A 23,181-nucleotide genomic window follows, 5' to 3' on the forward strand; every position below is an offset into this window, starting at 1 on the left:
TGATAAACTCTTAGCCAGACTCATCAAGAAAAAAAGGGAGAGGACGCAAATCAATAAAATTAGAGGGGCTTCCCTGGAGGGGCAGTGGTTGGGAGTCTGCCTGCCAGTGCAGGGGACACGGGTTTGAGCCCTGGCCTGGGAAGATCCCACATGCCGCGGAGCAGCTAAGCCCGTGAGCCACAACTACTGAGCCTGCGCGTCTGGAGCCTGTGCTCAGCAATGGGAGTGGCCGCAATAGTGAGAGGCCCACGCACTACAATGAAGAGTGGCCCCCGCTCGCCGCAACTGGAGAACGCCCTTGCACAGAAACGAAGACCCAACACAGCCAAAAATAAATATAAATAAATAAATAATTTTTAAAAAATAAATACATAAAAAATAAAAATAATAAAATTAGAAATGAAAAGGGAGAAATCACAACTGACACAGCAGAAATACAAAGGATTATAAGAGACTACTACAAACAACTATATATGCCAATAAAATGGACAACCTTGAAGAAATGGACAAATTCTCAGAAAGGTGCAATTTTCCAAGACTGAACCAGGAAGAATTAGAAAATAAAAACAGACCTATCACAAGTAATGAAATTGAAACCGTAATTAAAAATCTTCCAACAAACAAAAGTCCAGGACCAGATGGCTTCACAGGTGAATTCTATCAAACATTTAGAGAAGAGCTAACACTGATCCTTGTCAAACTCTTCCAAAAAACTGTAGAGGGAGAAACCCTCGCAAATTCATTCTATGAAGCCACCATCACCCTGATTCCAAAACCAGAAAAAGATATCACAAAAAAATTATAGACCAATATCACTGATGAACGTAGATGCAAAAATCCTGAACAAAATACTAGCAAACAGAATCTAACAGCACATTAAAAGGATCATACATCATGATCAAGTGAGATTTAGCCCAGAGATGCAAGGATTCTTCAATATATGCAAATCCATCAGTGTGATACACCACGTTAACAAATTAAGGAATAAAAAACATATGATCATCTCAATAGATGCAGAAAAAGCTTTTGAAAAAATTCAACACCCATTTATGATAAAAACTCTCCAGGAAATGGGCATAGAGGGAACTGACTTCAACAAAATAAGGCCATATATGACAAACCCACAGCAAGCATCATACTCAATGGTGAAAAACTGAAAGCATTTCCACTAGGATCAGGAACAAGACAAGGATGTCCACTCTCACCACTCTTATTCAACATAGTTCTGGAAGTCCTAGCCACAGCAATCAGAGAAGAAAAAGAAATAAAAGGAATACAAATTGGAAAGGAAAAAGTAAAATTGTCATACTTGCCAATGACATGAAACTCTACATAGGAAATCCTAAAGATGCCACCAGAAAACTACTAGAACTAATCAGTGAATTTGGTAAGGTTGCAGGATACAAAATTAATGCACCGAAATCTCTGGTAGTCCTATATACCAACAATGAAAACTCAAAAGGGGAAATTAAGGAAACACTCCCATTTACCATTGCAACAAAAAGAATAAAATACCTAGGAATAAACCTGCCTAAGGGGGCTTCCCTGGTGGCGCAGTGGTTGAGAGTCCGCCTGCCGATGCAGGGGAAACGGGTTCGCGCCCCGGTCTGGGAGGATCCCACATGCCGCGGAGCGGCTGGGCCCGTGAGCCATGGCCGCTGAGCCTGCGCGTCCGGAGCCTGTGCTCCGCAACGGGAGAGGCCACAACAGTGAGAGGCCCGCGTACCGCAAAAAATAAAATAAAATAAAATAAACCTGCCTAAGGAGGCGAAAGACTTGTACTCAGAAAACTATAAAACACTGATGAAAGAAATCAAAGGTGACATAAACAGATGGAGAAATATGCCATGTTCTTGGATTGGAAGAATCAATATTGTGAAAATGACTATACTGCCCAAAGCAATCTACAGAGTCAATGCAATCCCTATCAAATTACCAATGGCATTTTCCACAGAATTAAAACAAAAAATCTTACAATTTGTATGGAAACACCAAAGACCCCAAATAGCCAAAGCAATCTTGAGAAAGAAAAATGGAGTTGGAGGAATCAGGCTCCCTGACTTCAAACTATACCACAAAGCTATAGTAATCAAGACAGTATGGTACTGGCACAAAAACAGAAATACAGATCAATGGAACAGGGTAGAAAGCCCAGAGGTATACCCATGCACCTAGGGGCACCTAATTTATGACAAAGGAGGCAAGAACATACAATGGAGAAAAGATAGCCTCTTCAATAAGTGTTGCTGAGAAACCTGGACACTACATGTAAGAGAATGAAATTAGAACACTCCCTAACACCATATACAAAAATAAACTCCAAATGGATTAAAGACTTAAATGTACGACCAGACACTATAAAACTTTTAGAGGAAAACATAGGAAAAACACTCTTTGACATAAACCACAGCAAGATCTTTTTTGACCCACCTCCTAGAGTAACAGAAATAAAAACAAAAATAAACAAATGTGGCTTAATTAAACTTAAAAGCTCTTGCACAGCAAAGGAAACCATAAACAAGACAAAAAGAACCCTCAGAATGGGAGAAAATATTTTCAAATGAAACAACAGACAAAGGATTAATCTCCAAAATATACAAACAGGTCATGGAGCTCAATATCAAAAAAAACAAACAATCCAATTAAAAAATGGGTGGAAGACCTAAATAGACATTTCACCAAGGAAGACATACAGATGGCCAAGAGGCACATAAAAAGATGCTCAACATCACTAATTATTAGAGAAATGCACATCAAAACTACAATGAGGTATCACCTCATGCCAGTCAGAATGGCTATTATCAAAAAAAATCTAGAAACAATAAATGCTGGAAAGGGTGTGGTGCAAAGGGAGCCCTCCTGCACTGTTGGTGGGAATGTAAATTGATACAACTACTATGGAAAAGAATATGGAGGTTTTTTAAAAAACTAAAAATAGAACTACCATATGAGCCAGCAATCCCACTACTGGGCATATACCCTGAAAAAAACGTAATTCAAAAAGAGACATGCACCACAGTGTTCTATTGCAGCACTATTTACAATAGGTAGGACATGGAACCAACTTCAATGTCCATCAACAGATGAATGGATAAAGAAGATGTGGCACATATATATAATGGAATATTACTCAGCCATAAAAAGAAGCAAAATTGAGTTACTTGTAGTGAGGTGGATGAACCTAGTGTCTGTCATACAGAATGAAGTAAGTCAGAAAGAGAAAAACAAATACTGTATGCTAACGCATATATATGGAATCTAAAAAAAAAAAAATGGTACTGATGAACCTAGTTGCAGGACAGGAATAAAGAGGTAGACGTAGAGAATGGACTTGATGACATGAGGTGGGAGGCCGAATCTGGGGCGAAGTGAGAGTAGCATCGACATATATACACTACTGAATGTAAAATAGTTGACTGGTGGGAAGCAGAAGCAAAGCACAGGGAGATGGGCTTGGTGCTTTGCAATGACCTAGAGAGGTGGGATAGGGAGGATGGGAGGGAGGCTCAAGAGGGAGAGGATATGGGGACATGTGTATGCATATGGCTGATTTACTTTGTTGTGCAGCAGAAACTAACACGGTATTGTGAAGCAATTATACTCCAATAAATTTCTATTAAAAATATTAATTAATTAATTAATTAATTAAAACAAAACAAACAAAAAACACACTTTGGCTGCTGTTTGAGAAATGGCATGAACAGGGACTGAGTGGAAGGAGAGATCAGTCAGGAGATTGTTACCATTACACAGGTAAGAAATGATGATGGCCTAGACTGGGGTGCCATGAATTTGAAGGAGAGAAGTAGACATATTCAAGATATACTTTTGCAAGTGGAGCTAGCTTGCTAATGAATTGGACATGGAGTGTGAGGACAAGAGAATAAAAGATGACACCCAAGTTTTGGACTTGACTTTAAGTGAATGGTAATTGAGATGCAGAAAAGTATGACAGAAAAAGTAATATACATGATAAATATCTGGATAAATAGAATATAATATTTTTTTCTACTTAAATTCTTTAAGATAATTATGACTATCAATGGCAAAAATTATAATATGTCTGATGGGGTTTTCAACATAAGTAGATGTAATATGTATGACAATCGCAACGTGAAGGGGAAGGCTAGAGGGACAATATGGTTGTAAGACTTTTACATTTCACTTGAAGTGGTAAAATGTGAATTCTAAGTAAACTGAAAAGTTAGGTACGCATATTGTAATTCCCAGAGCAAACTCTAAAATAATTTTACAGAAAGATATAATAAAAAGCCAATAGGTAAAATACTAAAAATATTTTAAGATCCAATAAAATGCAGAAAAGGGAAGACAGAGTAACAACACAGAGAGGACAAACAAAATAAATGGTAGACCTTAGTCCAAATAAATTAATGATTTCATTAAATGTATATCTTCCAACCACATTAATTAAAAGACAGGGTTAAAAAAGATAATACAGGACCTGACTATAGAATATAAACAAGTTTAAAACAAAGTAATGCAAGCATGTATACAATATAAATACTAATAAAAAGAAAGCTGGAGTGGCTTTATTAATATCAGATCAAGGAAAAATACCAAGGACATTATATACTGATAAGAAATGTCAGCTTGGCAAGAAGATATAACAATCCTAATAGTGTACACCTAAAAGCAGAGCTTCAAGATACACAAGAAAACCTGATAAAATTGAATGGAGAAATGTGCAAATCTATTATACTTAGAGACCTCAAAATCCTCTCAGTAATCAATACAAGTAGACAGAAAACCAGCAGGTATATAGAAGATCTGAACAACATTATCAACTATTTGACTTTTGTAGAACTCTAAACACAACAACAGCCGAATACACATTCTTTTCAAGTGCACAAGGAACATTCACCAAGATATACCATATCCTGGGCCATAAAACAAACCTGAACAATTTTAAAAGAATTGAGATCATACAAAGTATGTTTTCTGGTCATAGAAAAATTAAACTACAATTATAGAAATATATGGAAAACTCCCAATATTTAGAAACTAAAAATATACTTGTAAAGAAACCTCCTAGGAAATTTTAAGATATTTTGAACTGAATGAAAGTTAACATACTAAAATCTGTGCAGCTAAAACAGTGCTTAGAGGAAAATTTATGGTGCTAAAAATGCTTACATTAGAAAAGAAGAAAGGCCTCAAATCAATAATCTATGTTTTCACTTTAAGAAACTAAAAAAAGGACAAACTAAACTCAAAACCAGCAGAAAAAAAATTACAAAGAACAGAAATCAATGAAATTGAAAACGAACATTATAGAAAATTAATATAACTAAAATCTAGTTCTTTGAAATAATAATAAAAAAGATAAATATCTGGGCAGATGACCAAGAAAAGGAAAGAGAGAGATGCCATAAATTTCCAATCTCAAGAATGAAAGAGAGGGTATCACTACAAACCCTAGAGATACTGAAGGTATAATAAGGGAATATTATGAACAATTCTATGTCCATAAATATGACAACATAGATGAAATGTACCAATTCCTTGAAAAACAGAAATTACAAAATTCATGAAGAAATAAATTACATGAATAGTTTGATTTCTATGAGAGAAATTTAATTTGTAGTTACAAACTTTCTTAGAAAGAAAACTCCAGGCCCAAGTCATTTAACTGGTGAATCATACCAAACATTTATGGAAGAAATTATAACAATTATATACAACCCCTTCCAGAAAATAAAAGAGGGCAGGACACTTCCCAGCTCATTTTATGAAGCCAGAATTACGTGATACCAAAACAAAGACAATACAAGAAAACTATAGATCTTCATGAACATAGATGCTCCAATTCTCAACAAAATAATTGCAAATGGAATCCAGTCATATGTAAAAATGTACATTACAACAAAATAGGGTTTATCCTGGGAATGCTAGGTTGTTTTAACAGTCGATGTATTATTGTAATTTACTACATTAGCAGGCAAAAGAAGAAAAATCACTTGATTATTTTAATACTTGCAGAAAAAACTTTTGATATAATTCAACATTTATTCATGATAAAATTATCAGTACTCTAGGAATAAAAGGGAACTTGTTTTACATGATTAAGGATATCTATAGAATCTTGTAGCCAACGTTATATTTAATGAGGTAGGTATGTCTTCCTTACCACTTCTACTCAACATTCATAATGGAACTCTTAGCCAGTGCAACAAGGCAAGAAAAAGGAAGGGCATTCAGAATGGAAAATAAAACTTTCTGGATGACTTTACTACCTAAGAAGAAGGTCTCAAAGAATCTACAAAAATGCTCCTAGCACTTAAAAGTGAGTTTGGTAAGGTCTCAAGCTATGAGATTAAAATGCAAAAAGCAATTGTATTCCTATATAAAGGAATATCTTGTTTTATTGAACTTCACTTATTGTCTATCACACATACTGCGTTTTCTACAAATTGAAGGTTTGTGGCATCCCTGTGTTGAGCAAGTCTGTCAATGCCATTTTTTGCTCACTTCATGTCTCTGTGTCACATTTCGGTAATTCTCACAACATGTCAAACTTTTTCATTATTATATTTGTTATGGTGATCTGTGATTAGTGATTTTTGATGTTACTATTAAGACTTGCTGAAGGCTTAAATCATGATTAATATTCTTTAGCACTAATGTATTTTTATTTATTTATTTTTAATTTTTTATTTTTGGCTGTGTTGGGTCTTCGCTGCTGCTCACGGGCTTTCTCTAGTTGTGGCGAGCAGGGGCTACTCTTTGTTGCGGTGTGAGCGCTTCTCACTGCAGTGGCTTCTCTTGTTGTGGGGCATGGGCTCTAGGTGCATGGGCTTCAGTAGTTGTGGCTTGCGGGCTCTAGAGCACAGGCTCAGTAGTTGTGGCATGCAGGCTTAGTTGCTCCGCAGCATGTGGGATCTTCGTGGACCAGGGCTAGAACCCGTGTCCCCTGCATTGGCAGGCAGATTCTTAACCACTGCGCCACCAGGGAAGCCCAGCACTAATGTATTTTAAAATTAAGGTATGTATTTGTTTTTTTAGACATAATGCTATTGCCAACCTAATAGACTTCAGGATAGTGTAAACATAACTTTTATATGCACTGGGAATAAAAAAAATTATGTGACTCGCTTTATCTCGACATTTGGCTTGGTTGGTCTGGAACAAAACCCACAATATTGCTGAGGTATGCCTGTAATGACAGTAACAATTGGAAATCAAAATTGAAAATATGGGGGCTTCCCTGGTGGCACAGTGGTTGGGGGTCCGCCTGCCGTTGCAGGGGACACGGGTTCGTGCCCCGGTCTGGGAGGATCCCACATGCCGCGGAGTGGCTGGGCCCGTGAGCCATGGCCGCTGAGCCTGTGCGTCCGGAGCCTGTGCTCCGCGACGGGAGAGGCCACGACAGTGAGAGGCCCACGTACCGCAAAAAAAAAAAAAAAAAAAAAAAAAAAAAAAAAAATTGAAAATATGTACCATTTATAATAGTGCCCCAAATCAATAAATAAATGTTTGGGTATAAATTTATCAGGATCTGTATGCTTAAAACTATAAAACACTGATAAAATGAATAAAAAGAAGACTATTCATGGATTAGAAGACTCAGTACACTTAAGATGTCAATTCTCCTCTTTTTGATCTATGTATTTGGTCCAATTCCAATAAAAATCCTGGCAAGTATGTTTGCATTTATTGGCAAACTGATTTTTTTTTAAGTAAATAAAGCTCAAAAGCAGGTGTTCTCATCGGCAGCATCCAGTCCTTCCTGTGTCATCGTCCCAACCCCCACCCCTGCCCCCCCGCCATGACTGTCTCAGGCTACCTTGTCCCACGGTTCCATCTGTCCCCTCTCCTGCAGCCCTAACAGTGCAGGAGGACCTGGGGCTTTCACAGCTGTCAGTGTCGGTCCAGGGCCTTGACAAGCAGGTGGTTCAGGCGGCTCACCATGGGTCGCAGGTCATCGTTGAGCCCTGCTGTGATCATGGCGTTCTCGTAGATCTGATCCACCAGCAGCTGGGCCAGGTCAGGCTCGCTGTCTCTCAGCTGATTGAGCTTCTTGATGAGCCTGTGCCTGGGGTTGATCTCCAGCGTGGGCTGCAGCAGCTGAGCGCGCTCCTCCTGGGGCTTGGCCAGCTGCTGCATGCGCAGGAAGTGCCGGGTGGCCCCCATCTTGGTCTGGATGAGGACCTGGCGGCTGTACAGTGAGATACTGGAGCCCAGCTCCCGGCTCACGTCAGATATGGTTGGTTTCATTTCCGGCATGTAGAAGATGCTGCGGATGTTGAGCAGTGCATCTGTCTTGTAGTGCAGGGTGTAGCGGGGCTTGTCATGGGCCTGAACGATGTAGCGGTAGAATTCCTCATGCTGCGTCTCACCCACATCCTTGGGGTCCATCTGCCAGATGGCCTGCAGGGTATTATTATTATTTTTTTATTTTTTTGCTATACGCGGGCCTCTCACTGCTGTGGCCTCTCCCGTTGTGGAGCACAGGCTCCGGACGCGCAGGCTCAGCGGCCATGGCTCACGGGCCCAGCCGCTCCGCGGCATGTGGGATCCTCCCGGACCGGGGCACGAACCCGTGTCCCCTGCATCGGCAGGCAGACTCCCAACCACTGCGCCACCAGGGAAGCCCTGCAGGGTATTATTAATGCACCTTCCGTTCAGGTACAAGGGGAAGCTGACAAAGTTGCTGTACTTTGTCACCACATCTCCAACCCGAGCTTCGCTGGTGAATTCTCTGCTCTCTGCTGTGAGGTGGATGATGATTTTGGTCCCGGTTCTTACTCCTGAGGCTTCGGCAATTTCAAACACCCCAGAGCCCTCTGAAAGCCACTGGTACCCAGGGCTGCCCGCGTCCACCAAGCGAGAATAGACCTCGACTCTGTCAGCCACCATGAAGGCCAAGTAGAAACCCACTCCGAACTGGCTGATGATCTTGCTTCTGGCCTCTGCCTGCCTCTGAGGCGCGTCCAAAAAGGCCTTCCACCCCGACCTGGCAGTCGTTCCCAGGTTGGACACCAGCTCCTCCTGTGTCATCCCGATGCCAGTGTCCTGGATCGTGATGGTGCCTTTCTCGGTGTCAGTCTGCAAGTGAATCTCCATTTCTGGCAGCGTCTGACCTTCAGACACCAGCTTATGACGCAGCTTTTCCAAGGCGTCACTAGCGTTGGAGATCAGCTCCTGTATAAACACCTCTTTTTCTGAGTACAAGGAACGGGCAACGATGTCCAGAAGCTTCTTTGTCTCAGCCTGGAGCTCATGTTTGGAAACAGAACCCGGCACGGTCTCTGAGCTGCTGCTGAGGGAGTGCAGAGGCTCCTCCTGATGCTCCTCAGTAGTCTGGGAGCTGAACGGCCATCCATCGTGGGAACTTGAAGCCAGGCTTTGCCTGGGACTCCAGGACTGGGCTGGGGGCCTCCAAGGACACAGAACTGGTTGTCCTCCCCGGGCCGCCACCAGTGCTGCGGCCCGCAGCCGGCAGCCCCACAGCAGCAGTGTCCACAGTTGGCGAGCCATGTCTGCAAACTGATTTTTTAAATTTATATGGAAAGGCAAAGGTGCATATCCAATAAAATTTTGCAAATGAACAAAGTTGGGAGACTCATACCACTTGTTATCAATACTTACTGTAAAGCTACAGTTATTATGACAATGAGATAGTGATGAAAATATAGACATACAGATCAATGGAATGGAATAGAGACTTGAGAAATGAACTCACAGAATTGTGGTCAGTTGAGTTTTGAACAAGATACAAAGGCAATTCCATGGAGAAAGGATAGTCTCTTCAAAAAATGGTGCTGAAGGGCTTCCCTGGTGGCGCAGTGGTTGGGAGTCTGCTTGCTGATGCAGGGGATGAGGGTTCGTGACCCGGTCTGGGAAGATCCCACATGCCGCGGAGCGGCTGGGCCCATGAGCCATGGCCGCTGAGTCTGCGCATCCAGAGCCTGTGCTCTGCAACGGGAGAGACCGCAACAGTGAGAGGCCCGCGTACTGCAAAAAAAAAAAAAAAAAATGGTGCTGAACACCCCAGTGTTCATTTGCAGCACTATTTACAATAGCCAGGACACAGAAGCAACCTAAATGTCCCTCAACAGAGGAATGGATAAAGAAGATGTGGTACATATATACAATGGAATATTACTCAGCCATAAAAAGGAATGAAATCGTGCCATTTGCAGAGACGTGGATGGACCTAGAGACTGTCATACAGAGTGAGGTAAGTCAGAAAGAGAAAAACAAATATCGTATATTAATGCATATATGTGGAATCTAGAAAAATGTTATAGATGGACCGATTTGCAAAGCAGAAATAGAGACACAGACATAGAGAACAAATGTGTGGACACCAAGGTGGGGGAAAGGTGGGGTGGGATGAATTGGGAGATTGGGATTGACATATATACACTATTGATACTATGTATAAAATAGATGACTAATGAGAACCTACTTTATAGCACAGGGCACTCTACTAAGTGCTCTGTGGTGACCTAAATGGGAAGGAAATCCAAAATGTAGGGGATATATGTATACGTATAGCTGATTCACTTTGCTGTACAGCAGAAACTAACACAACATTGTAAAGCAACTATACTCCAATAAAAAAAATATTTAGAGACTGAAAAAAAAAATGGTGCTGAACAACTGAACATCCATGTGCAAAAAAAAAATGAACCTTGACCTGTACTTCACATTTTGTACACAATTAACTCAAAGTGGGTAACAGAACTAAATGCAAAACATAAAGGTATAAGACTTTTAAAGAAAACCTGGGAAAAAATCTTTGTGGGCCTGAGTTAGGCAGAGAATTCTTAGATATAATAAAAGCAAGATTTATATAAGAAAAATTGATAAATTAAACTTATCACAGTTAAAGACTTATACATTGTCAAAGTTACTGTTAAGAGAATGAAAAGACAAGTCACAGGTTGGGGGAAAATATTTGCAAATCATATGTTTGACAAAGGCCTTGTACTTAGAATATATAAAGAACTTTCCAAAGTCAACAATAAGAAAACAACAAACCGGTTTTCAAAAAAGCAAAAAATTTCAACAGATACTTCGTCTAAGAAGACATATTGATGGCAAAGTAAGTACATGGAAAGATTCTCAGCATCATTAGGTAGTAGTCATTAGGGAAAGACAAATTAAAATCATGTGATAAACTACATACCTATTAGAGTTACTAAAATTAAAAACAAACAACTGACAATACAAGGTCTTGAAGTTGTGGAGCAACTGAAACTCTCATACATTGCTATGAGAATGCAAAATGGTACAGCCACTCTGAAAAACAGCTTGACAGTTTCTTATAAAATTAAACATACACTTACCATATGATCCATCTATCCCACTTTTGGGTATTTACCCTAGAGAACTGAAGACTTAAATTCACACAAAAACCTGTAGCAGCTTCATTCAAAATTGCTCAAATCTGAAACAACCCAAATGTCCTTTAATGAGTGAATGGATAATCAAACTGAGGTACGTCCATGCCATGGAATACTACTCAGCATAAAAAGAATGAACTATTGGTTACATGCAACAACTTGGATGAATCTCAAAGTCATTCTGCTAAATGACAGAAGCCAAATTCAAAAAGTTACATATGATGCAACTCCATTTATATGTCATTCTGGACAAGCTGAAGCTACAGGGAGGGAGGAAAAAAAGCAGTGGTTTTCCATGCTTAGTGGGGTAGAATGGTTGACTACAGCACCCTGAAGAAACTGGGTGTGTGCCTGTGTGATATTATTCTCACTGACCAAATATCCTGTGTGTTGAAGATTTACACACTATTCATTGAATGACCTATTCATTGAAGAAATGTTTAAACTTAAAATAATAATATTTACAGCTAAAATTATTCATTGGTTGCCATGTGTCATGAATGACAATAAACATTTTACAGGTAGTCAAGCTTCTCAATTCCACCCCATGGAGTAAGGATGGCTAAATCGGCATGTGTTCTACTACTCCTCTTCCCATGCCCGTGTTTGCCACTCCAGAACCCTTTCTAACATTGTGCTTAAGGCAACCAAGAGCAATCACTCAGTGTAATAGTTTCCTAGAGCTGCCATGACAAAATACCACTGACTTCATGACTTAAGCAACAGAAATTTATTTCTCACAGTTCTGGAGAGTGCAAGTCCAAGATGAAAGCGTTGGCAGGTTTGGTTTCTTCTGAGACCTCTTGCTTTGGCTTGCATATGGCCACCTTCTTGCTGGGTCCTCATGTGGCCTTTCATCTGTGCATGTACATCCCTGGTGCTTCTTTTGTGTGTTCAAATTTCCTCTTCGTATAAGGACACCAGTCAGATTGGATTAGGGTCTACCCTAATGGCCTCACTTTAGCTTAATTATCTCTTTAAAGACCCTGTCTCCAAATAAAGTCACATTCTGAGGTACTGGGGGTTAGGCTTCAACATATGAATTTTGGAAGGACACAATTCAGCCTATTATACTCAGATATAATCTATTTGCAATCTCTGCCACATAATATAAGTGCAATAATTTTACCCAGGAATAATTTAAAGTGAGTATAACTTGCTTTTATTTTTTTTTTAACTGAAAATGCTTGCCAACCCTGGGTCAGAGTACGCTGCTTTGAGAATGAGATTTTATTGCATGATCCCATCTTTGAGCAGCCTTCTGAGCTCTTGGGGCAGTGTGCTTAGAGGTGCCCACTGTGAGCAACCCTCCCCTCAAAGGTACACGGAATGATCTAGAAATGGCTTCTCAGTCAAATCTGTGTCAACACTTCACTGCCATGCCAGAGTCAACCAAAGCCTAGAGCCATGGTGGGGACTGTCCCAAAACACTGAGTCAGTGTCACTGAGGTCAGGAGTGTTCCTCCACCTCCTTAGGCTGGAGGGGAGCCAAGATTCTAAAACCTAAAGAATTTGAACCACAATGATTCTATCACATATTTGTGCACACACACACACAGGTTAGAAGAGTATTTCATAACAGTCTTCAGCTGTTGTCACTGGCGAGCAGTAGTGACCCCTTATCACTTAAGAAATTACCATACTCACAGATTGAAAGCTAGGAACAGTCCCATTATTTTGTATGTAAGGTCCAAGGAAATTACATTGCCAAAAGTGATGAAGGGACAATTAAGGGCTGCAGATGGGCATTTAGCAAAGAAACATGCATGTATTTCTAAAGGATTGGTAAGCTTTCTGGAATTATGCAACAGGTATTGGCTCCAAACAATCCACTGGAAACAAAGCAGTGGCTATGTTCTAGCTATGTACTGTTACCTGTATTTCTAGGGGATGCCTGATATTCTTTCATTTGAGAGGCACACTTTAGCATTTCTGGAATTGGACTTCGATCTTGCAGTAAATATAAAATTTATTGGGGTCTTTCTCCTTTTCTTCATTCTCTTTCCTCTTCTCCTGTTTCCCCCTCTGGAAAACCCTTATTAAAGAGCTGGTGCATTTTACCGAAGATGGTGTCTTAGAATTGAGGTAATGTACTTCCAATTTGTTTTGAAGTCCAGGTTGAAGACTAATGTTTTAGTTTAGTTCTGACCATTTTGTTCACAAAGTAGACTCTGATAATTTGCCCTCCAGGACTGGAAGGAACCCTAATGGGTCTGTGCTCTGACATGCTCTCAGATCTCAGCTCTTAGAGGGGCTCTTATCATAGGTGTGTCCTAATAAGGTCCTGGGAAGACTAAGTCTGCCAAAGGCCATGTGATGTGCTGGCAAATGCCAGGTTCCAGAAATGAACACAGTGATCTTGATGGTAGTACAATGTAAGATCTCTTTGCTTCAAGACTACAGAAATTTATACAAATATTTATACAAATATATTTGTATAAATATAAATTTCAGAGAAAACCTCTGTTTTGCTAAGTAAGGTACATTAGCATATATATATGTGTATATATATGTGATTTCTAAGCATAAAAAGTAAAAGCTGCCATCTTGTTGTAAGTTAGAATAAAAGAACATTAAGTCACTGGAATATATTAAATAACTAATCACATCAAGAATAGTCTAGGTATTAGTCCTGTGAAACAATCTGCTTCATAGATTAACATGAGAGCTTATTTGCATATATGCTATAGACACTTTTGAGAGAGTGTGTGTATGTATGTGTGTGTGTGTGTGTGTGTATATATATATATATATATGGCATATATAGTGTTTTAAAGAGAGTAAACACCATGTAGTTAATTCCTGTGGCCAAAGACAATTTCAGTGTTTTTGCAATATTTGATGATCTTCATCTTTGTAATACCATCTAAATTTGCATTTTTAAGAATCCCGTATATTACTTAACAGAAGAGGCCTAAGGGGTATCAAAAGAGATGAGGCAAATTAAGTTTCCTTTTGTCCAACTTTGTGTCACTTCCTGCCTCCATAAATAGGGAAAGCAAAATATCTGTGCTTCTTATTCATGTACATCTGCCAAACCAATTAACACCTCCTGAATGTTATCTTAATTGCATTTATTAACATAACATTAACATAGCAGGGAGATAACATTCAGGAGGTATTAATTGGTTTGGCAGGCACTCTTGAATGGGAAGCATAGAGAAGGGCCCTTCTCAGTATCTTATGTGGGGTTTTTTTTTTGGTGGTGGAGAGGAAATGAGATTACACTGAAAGAGAGAAAATATATCTTAACCAAAATAGTAGCCACATCACAGGGTCACTTGATTCTCCTTTCTAAAATCTCCAAAGAAGCATCTGCTCTAAAGCCTACCTGTTTGACAGTTTACCCAGATGCCCTCTCCACCCCATTGTCCCTGTGCAGTTCTGGCTAAGGAGGCCTCTGGAGGTGTGCAGGCACAGATATGCGTCTCCAGGATGCACTGAGCTCCAGCATAAATTTTTACAGCACCTCAGCTGCTTTAAAAATAATTCAAATGTGTTCCTGTGATGAGAATTTAATAGGGCTCCTACCCTTATAGAATCAGAGAACTACAGAGTGCTTTAACTAGATCCATCTATTCATTAACTCATTCAATAGGCCTTATGGAGCACCTACTGTAGCTCAGCACTGTAAAATACTGGGGTAAATAGATAAACAAGACTCAATACCTGGCTCAAGATGTCCAGCTGACACAGGAATTGGCCATGGAGACAGTCATGGCAGGTGAATGGTTCAAAATGGACACCCATACGTCTTCACTGAGTGAATGAATCAATGAAATGTGATCACTGTGGTTCCCCTCTGGTGGTGGTATGGAGGGTGGGGAGGTGGGCGTCTAGGGATGTGTGTATAAGGAGGCAAAACTGAAGACAGCAGATGATTATGGAAAGTTAAAATGAGGAGGGACTGAACTAAGGCAGAAACACTAGTGATGGAGGGGATAGCATAGATAAAGAGATCCACATGATCCAAATAGCTGCTCACATTTATTGAGGGTTTTCTTTGTGCCAGGCAGCGCTCTTAGCATTTGATTTGAATTTCATTTTCTCAACAAATGTATGAGGTGGTCCTATTATTATACCCGTTTTAAAGATGAGGAAGTTGAGTGTGGTAGGCTGAGTAATGGCCCCCTAAGGCTGTCCACACTCTAATCCCCAAAACCTGTGAATATGTTACATTGCATAGCAAAAGGACTTTGCAGATGTAATTAGGTTAAGGATTTTGCAATGGGGAGATTATCTTGGATTATCTGTGTGGGCCTGAGGTAATTACAGGGCCTTTAACATGAATTGGACAGAAATAGAGTTTGAGTGAGAAGATAAGGGACAGAAGCAGAGGTCAGAGAAAAGAGAAAATGCCACATTGGAGGCTTTGAAGATGAAAGGGCCACAAGCCAAGGGATGTAGGTGGCCTGTAGAGGGGCTTTCCCTGGGCCCTCTGTATAATGAGACTCCTTCCATTTACCCACGTTTTCCATTTCCTTTCATTTTCATCCTCTTTGGGAAAGTACCGTGTTTAATTGTACAATATTTTTCTTACTAAAAAACTGTTTCGGGCTTCCCTGGTGGCGCAGTGGTTGAGAGTCCGCCTGCCGATGCAGGGGACACGGGTTTGTGCCCCGATCCGGGAGGATCCCGCATGCCGCGGAGCGGCTGGGCACGTGAGTCATGGCTGCTGAGCCTGCGCGTCCAGAGCCCGTGCTCCGCAATGGGAGAGGCCACAACAGTGAGAGGCCCGCATATCGCAAAAAAACAAACAAACAAACAAACAAAAAACTGTTTCCCTCATTGCATTATCATTTCCATGAAGGCTGTTCCTGTGTTGTTGACCCAATGCCTAACACTGTGCCTGACATAAAAATTATACTCAATAAATGCGTGTTAAAAGAATGTAGGAGGGCTTCCCTGGTGGCGCAGTGGTTGAGAGTCCGCCTGCTGATTCAGGGGACACGGGTTCGTGCCCTGGTCCGGGAAGATCCCACATGCCGTGGAGCAGCTGGGCCTGTGAGCCATGGCCGCTGAGCCTGCATGTCTGGAGCCTGTGCTCCACAACGGGAGAGGCCACAACAGTGAGAGGCCCGCGTACCACAAAAAAAAAAAAAAAAAAAAAAAGAATGTAGGAAGGGAAGAAGTTCTCACACTTGCTCAGGGTGGCATATTTCTGAGCTGTCAGGGTGTCCCCCGAAGGCCTTGATGTATTGAGATAACAGACTTATAATCACCTTGTGACATGCAGGTGCCCCTGCCCAGATCTCCCTTCAATGAAGAACCTATTGACTCAGCTGCCGGGGTTGTGGTCTGTGGACAGCCTTAGTTACTGGCCCCTTCAGGGATTACCTCACCTGCAGAAAACTGCCTTCCTTAAAGTTTTGCCCTTCTCAGGGTGGCCTATATCCAGTGACTGATTGAGATGAGCATTAAGGACTGGCCATTTCGGTCCAGCATGGGACAACTCTGGAGGCCAGTTTAGCTCCAGAGTTCCTTGTGAGATTGTCCAGGGTTGTCATGGGGCCCATACTGTGCTTGATTTCTGCCTTATCCAGTCCTGTGTCCACTTCCCTTCCACAGGTGTTGATCCCAAGGACACTCCTTAATAAACATCCTGCATACTAAACTGTCTTAGAGTCTGCTTTCTGTTAGTTTGACCCCCATCTCAAACAATCACTAAGCATAGAATTCTTTTGAGCCAGGTAGTTATAATCAGGAACAGAATCCAAAATTTAGGAAAAATGTATACAAGATCTTAATATTAAGGAAATTCTATCCATTAATTCTCTTTTCACTGAGTTAGGAAGACTGCTGTTAATAAAAACTTACCAGTGGAATCCCTCAACGTGCTGATCCCCACCCCCCTCCAAACATGGTTTGACAGTCACATCAAATCTCTTTCCTAAGTATCTCTTTGATTCATCACCCTCATCACTCTTTTTTTTTTTTTAAAGAAGATGTTGGAGGTAGGAGTTTATTAATTAATTAATTAATTATTGCTGTGTTGGGTCTTCATTTCTGTGCGAGGGCTTTCTCTAGTTGTGGCAAGCGGGGGCCACTCTTCATCGCGGTGCGCGGACCTCTCACTATCGCGGCCTCTCTTGTTGCGGAGCACAGGTTCCAGATGTGCAGGCTCAGTAGTTGTGGCTCATGGGCCAAGTTGCTCCGCGGCATGTGGGATCCTCCCAGACCAGGGCTCGAACCCGTGTCCCCTGCATTAGCAGGCAGATTCTCAACCACTGTGCCACCAGGGAAGCCCCTACCCTCATCACTCTTAATTCAAGCCACCCATTACTTCTCACTTGGTTTAATGAACAACTCTGAGTCCCTTATTTTGTCTTGCTCCAATTTTTCTCCATGCTGGAGTGGCCATTGCCCCACTTAAAGCTCTTTAGTAGCTCCCCATCACCTGTAGCATAGAGTCTAACTCCTAAACATGGCATCCAAAATTCTCTCTGATTGGGCTTCTCCCTATTTCCAGACTCATCTCTGGAATGCCCTAATCACCCTCCCCCCTTTACCACTGCCTCCTTTGTTTTGGTCCTGCCAAAGTTCTCCAAACTGTCCATGCTGGTGCATAGGCCCATCGTGACCTGGACTCTCTTTAGAGCTCTAGCCTTGAATTGTGCCACCACTCCTTCTTTCTAGTCTCAGCCATCCTGAGTGACATGCAGTTCATCAGTATGCCCTGTCCTTGTTTGCCTCTGGGCCTTTGCACATGTTGTTTCCTCTGTCTAGACTATTTTCTCTCTCTCTGACTACCCATCTCCCCGCCTTCTCCTTGCCAAGTTGATTTCCACTGATACTCACCCTTCCTTGATTCCCTGAGGATGAATCTGGTGCCTCTCCTATGTGCTCTTATGGCACCCTGTGCTTGGTCTTTTTTATAATAGCCGTACCATTCATAATTGCCTCTAAACATAACTGTCTCAGCCATTAGACTCAACTTCTTATTCATAGCTGTGAACACAGCAATGAGCATAGTACATAACACATAGAAGGTACTTGGGAAATATTTGATGATGAATGAATGAAGAATCAAAGTCTCATGATAATCCTAATGCATAAGCAGAGTAAACATTTTTTGGCCACATTTTAGAGATATGGAAATTGAGGTTGACTTAGCCAAGGTTGTGTTGCATTCTGACTGCAAATCTAGAGCTACTTACTGGAAATGCCTCAATCCTTCATTCATTCCACATTGTATCATTCTACAACTATTCCACAGGTTTGAAAGCCTGCTATGTGGTTGTGTATTGGGCTCCACTATAGGTGCTGGATTGACATGACCTGTCTTATGGAGCTTACATTCTAGAAGGAAAGATTGACAATAAACAAGTAACGAAATAATGTTGAGTAGAGGTTAAGTTCTATAAAGGAAATAAGATGCAGTGACGTGGTTGAGTGGCATGCCAGTGCATGTAAGGGAGAGTGGTTCTTTAGAAATGGAGGTCGGGGAATAACCCTTGGAGGGAGTGACATTTGAGCTGAGGTCTGAAAGATAAGGAGCCAGTCACGAGACAAGGCAAAGAAGAGCCTTCCTGGCAAAGGGAAGAGCATGTGCAAAGCTCTGAAATGGGAAAGAACTCGGTGTGTTCAAGGATCAGAAAGAAGACCAGAATGGCAAGATCATAGTGCGTAATGGGAATAGCAGCAGTCTGGATCATGTAGGGCTGGTAGATCCTGGCCAAGAGTTTGGATTTTGTTCTAAATGAAATGGAAAGCCAGTGAAAATTTAAAGAGCAGAGATGGGCGGTTACTTAACCCAGACTGTGATAGTGTCGGAATCCTAATGATACAGGGGATTTGGATGATTAGGATTTCAGGAAATAAAATCCCACATAATTTGGAAAATGTAGTCTAGGATAAGAGCTCTAGAAGCAGTGTGGACCCAGTGGTCATTTTCCCTGGAGCATTACAGGTGCTTTTACAGACCAGATTATGGTTTCTACCAGTACCCTCATACTAATAAACTCCATGTCTCAGTCTCCAGCTTCTTATTTCCAGTTGCCTGCTGGACAGCTCTTCCATACTGTCCTGCAATTTATATCTAAAGGTAGAACTGTTGGTTTGCCCACCTACCCTACCATACAGTGGTATCCTCCTTCTTTATTAATGATCCATTTATTAAGTTATAGGCATCCTAAATGACAGCCCAGTAACAAAAGCCCAGCTGACCACCAAGTCCTGACATCTTCTACCACCCAAATGCTTTTCAGATTCAGCTTTATCGTCCTTGTCTCTTCTGGTTCTCATCTGCTATCACCAGGACTTTTGCAGCAACCTCCTAAATTATCATTAGCTGTCTTTACTCCAGTCCCATTTCAAACTCCTGCCAACCTAATCTTATTTTTTTTCCAAATGCAAAGTCTTTCATATTTTATCTCCAATACAAAAGTAATAGTTTCTTGTTAAATTGCCAAATCCTATTACCAAATGAAAACCCAGTGTGCATCCTTCTAGACTTTCTTCTATGATTATACACACATATATACAAATTAGATTATAATATAATTCTGTTTGATGATTTGTCTTTTTATTTAATAGACTGTGAGCATTTTTCTAAATGAATAAATACACAGCTACATCATTTTTGGTGGCTTTGTATTATTCTGTGATATGGATGTACTATAATGTACTTAAATAATTTCCTTTTGAAAGCCATTCAAATTATTTTGCTTTCACGAATGATCTGGAACATCTTTCTATATTTTTTCTACTTGTACCTCTTTCTGTCTTAGTTTCTTCAGAAGATTTACTTGATATAGAACTCTTTTTTTTTTTTTTAGTGCCAGGTGCTTATTTCCCACACACGCGGGACTGCTCACAGACACAACACACACAGGCATTGGCACCGTGGGAGGGAGCAGCACCCCGGCCTCAGCAGAGGACAGGGCTTTCTCTCAGCCCGACCTCATGGCGTGAGATGCGACAGGACCGGTTCTTGCTCCTGCCTTCACTGGGGACTGAGGGGACCCATAAGCAAACACCCCTCCCACCTCTCAGCCAAGCTAAAGCCACCTTGGTGACAGGTTGAGTTCCAAATGATACAGTAAGTGGAAGCGGGAGTGGCCTGGTCCCAACCATTACAGGGTAGGGTGTAAACGGTAAAGGAAGAGGTACACTTTGGATTAGGCCACAAGAGGCAGCAAGTGACACCATCAGAAGCACGTGCGAAGGTCAGGGGGCAATACAGTTACTGGGCTTCTGAGCTACCTAGTCCCTGTCTCAGCAGGAAGGGTAGCAGAGACGGGCAGGGCTTAATGTTTGGCATTGATGATGTCCACGAATTCAGGCTTGAGGGAAGCGCCCCCCACAAGGAAGCCATCCACGTCAGGCTGGCTTGCCAGCTCCTTGCAGGTTGCCCCAGTCATAGAACCCCCATAAATGATGCGGGTGCTATGAGCCACTGCATCAGAGATGTTGGACTTAAGCCATCCCCGGAGCTTTTCATGTACTTCCTGGGCCTGTTGGGGTGTCGCAGTCTTGCCAGTACCAATGGCCCACACAGGCTCATAGGCCAGGACAACCTTGCCCCAGTCCTTCACATTATCTGCGATGACCTTGGTTTGCTCAAAAACGACCTTCTCAGTGATGCCAGCTTCCCTCTCATCTAGCTTCTCCCCAGTGCAGGCAATTACTCCAAGTCCCTCTGCCAGGGCGTGAGCCACCTTCTGCCCAATCAGCTCATCTGACTCCCCAAAGACGTGCCTTCTCTCCGAGTGCCCCAGGACCACCCACGTGGCTCCACAGTCTTTGATCATGCCAGGGCTGATCTCCCCCGTAAAGGCCCCGTTAGCCACTTTGTAGCAGTTCTGTGCAGACACTGCAATCTTGGGATCTAGCTTCTGCCGGGCGAAGTCAATGTAGACGGTGGGGGGTGCGCAAACCACCTCCGTGTCGGCCGGCACCTTGGCCGCGTTCAGAGTGTTGATGAGCTCCCCCAGATTGTTCTTCCGCCCGTTCATCTTCCAGTTCCCCCCAACGAAGAACTTCCTGGAGGGCGCCATTGTGCTGAATCCGGCACACTGAAGGTCACGAGCCGATATAGAACTCTTGATCACATATAATTTCTTTTAATATTGTTGTGGTTTCATGATGTATAGATGATATATAGGTTTTTTTTTTTTTTTTTGGCCACGCTGCACAGCTTAGGGGATCTCAGTTCCCTGGCCAGGGACTGAACCAGGGCCATGGCAGTGAAAGCCTGGAATCCTAACCAGTATGCTACCAGGGAACTCCCTGTATAGTTAGGTTTTTTTTTAATTTTTTAAAATAATTAATTAATTAATTTTATTTTTGGCTGCGTTGGGTCTTTGTTGCTGTGTGCAGGCTTTCACTAGTTGCGGCGAGCGGGGGCTACTCTTCGTTGTGGTGCGCAGGCTTCTCATTGTGGTGGCTTCTCTTGTTGCAGAGCATGGGCTCTAGGTGCGCGGGCTTCAGTAGTGTGGCACGTGGGCTCTAGAGCGCAGGCTCAGTAATTGTGGCTCGTGGGCTCTAGAGCTCAGGCTCAGTAGTTGTGGCGCATGGGCTTAGTTGCTCTACGGCATGTGGGATCTTCCCAAACCAGGGCTCGAACCCGTGTCCCCTGCATTGGCAGGCGGATTCTTAACCACTGCGCTACCAGGGAAGCGCTGTATGGTTGTTTCTGATTGGAAATTTTTTGGCAAGAGGTGTGAGACAATGTTTTGAACTTTATTTTTCCTAAAATGGTTGGCCAGCTTTCTCAATATTATTTATAGTTTAATCCAACCTTTCTCCAATGATTTGAGGTGACAACACTGTTATACACTAAATTTTTATTTAACTTTGAGTCTATTTCTGGCCTTTTATTCTCGTCCGTCAGTCTGACTACAAATTCTAGCAAAAATGCCCTGTTGTTTTGAATCTAGTAGCTTTCTAATGGATTTTAATATTTGATAAGCCAAGTCCTCTGCTTTGCTCCTTATTTATGTATTTACTTTTTTTGTGTGGCAAAGATTTGCTTTTTTCCCCACATTTTATTTTTCAAATAAAATTTAGCACCATTGCATCAATCTTCAAAGAACATTTGTTGAGATTTTTATGTTGATTGTATTAAATTTATATGGTATTTTGGAAGAATTGGCCATCTGCAGAACTATCTTTCTAAACTAAATCTGGTGTTATCATTATCCTGCTTAAAAACCTGTCATAGCTCCCCCTAATGGGAAAGTCATATTTCTTTGAATGGCATGTAACACGTTACATATTTTGACCCCTGTGTACTTTTCCTTGTGCTTTAGAGATTTAGAAAATCTTAGATTACAGTACCTCAAAGGATGTGGAGTAGTCATTTGAATCTCAAAGTTCAGGCAGTGGAGGAGGTGGGTAGCAGAGAATATATTGGCAGGTTGAAGATGTAATTTGGAAATCTGTATTTACCTCATTTGCAGTTGTGACTGGAGCCAGGAGCTCCTAAGCTTGATTGCATTTTGGCCTGTAAGTCCATCCAGGGGAAGATCATCAGTTCTAACCTACAAGCATTCCAAGAAAATGTGCGTGATCAAGGCTTTCTTTCTTTTAAGTCTTGGGAAAACTGTGACTTTCTAAAGTTTGGCTCCTGCCACTTGACATTGAAGAAAAAAATTCCACTAACTGCAAAATAAATAATCTGGCTGCTTTGTGTTTAGCCTGCAGCTTAATCTCTAAACCCTGGCCCCAGTAAAAGTTGCTGTTGGCTCTTTTCATCCGTCCTCACCCTTTGTTGTTCTCCATGTGTTTCCCCATTCTCTGCCATGTACAAATCTGGTGGAGGAGATCTGGGTCAGTGATAGTGGGTGAGCGAGAAGGAAATGAAGGA

General features: G+C 41.7%; 2 protein-coding genes across 2 annotated transcripts; both read right to left on the reverse strand.

The window, feature by feature from the left end:
- Window positions 1-7,878: 7,878 nt before the first annotated feature.
- Window positions 7,879-9,498, reverse strand: LOC307054845 (heat shock protein 75 kDa, mitochondrial-like; the record flags this gene model as incomplete). The annotated part of the gene is made up of 2 exons (XM_079706719.1): window positions 7,879-8,388; window positions 8,614-9,498. 2 exons carry the CDS (start codon window positions 9,496-9,498, stop codon window positions 7,879-7,881), a joined length of 1,395 nt encoding a protein of 464 aa, XP_079562845.1.
- An 11,122-nt stretch (window positions 9,499-20,620) lies between these two features.
- LOC307054527 (triosephosphate isomerase-like) lies at window positions 20,621-21,391 on the reverse strand (the record flags this gene model as incomplete). The annotated part of the gene is made up of 1 exon (XM_079706265.1): window positions 20,621-21,391. The coding sequence occupies exon 1, from the start codon at window positions 21,368-21,370 to the stop codon at window positions 20,621-20,623; it is 750 nt and encodes a 249-aa protein (XP_079562391.1). The 5' UTR covers window positions 21,371-21,391.
- Between the last annotated feature and the right edge of the window lie 1,790 nt (window positions 21,392-23,181).

This window comes from Hyperoodon ampullatus (assembly GCF_949752795.1).
Source record: "Hyperoodon ampullatus genome assembly, chromosome: 6".
Classification (NCBI taxonomy): domain Eukaryota; kingdom Metazoa; phylum Chordata; class Mammalia; order Artiodactyla; family Ziphiidae; genus Hyperoodon; species Hyperoodon ampullatus.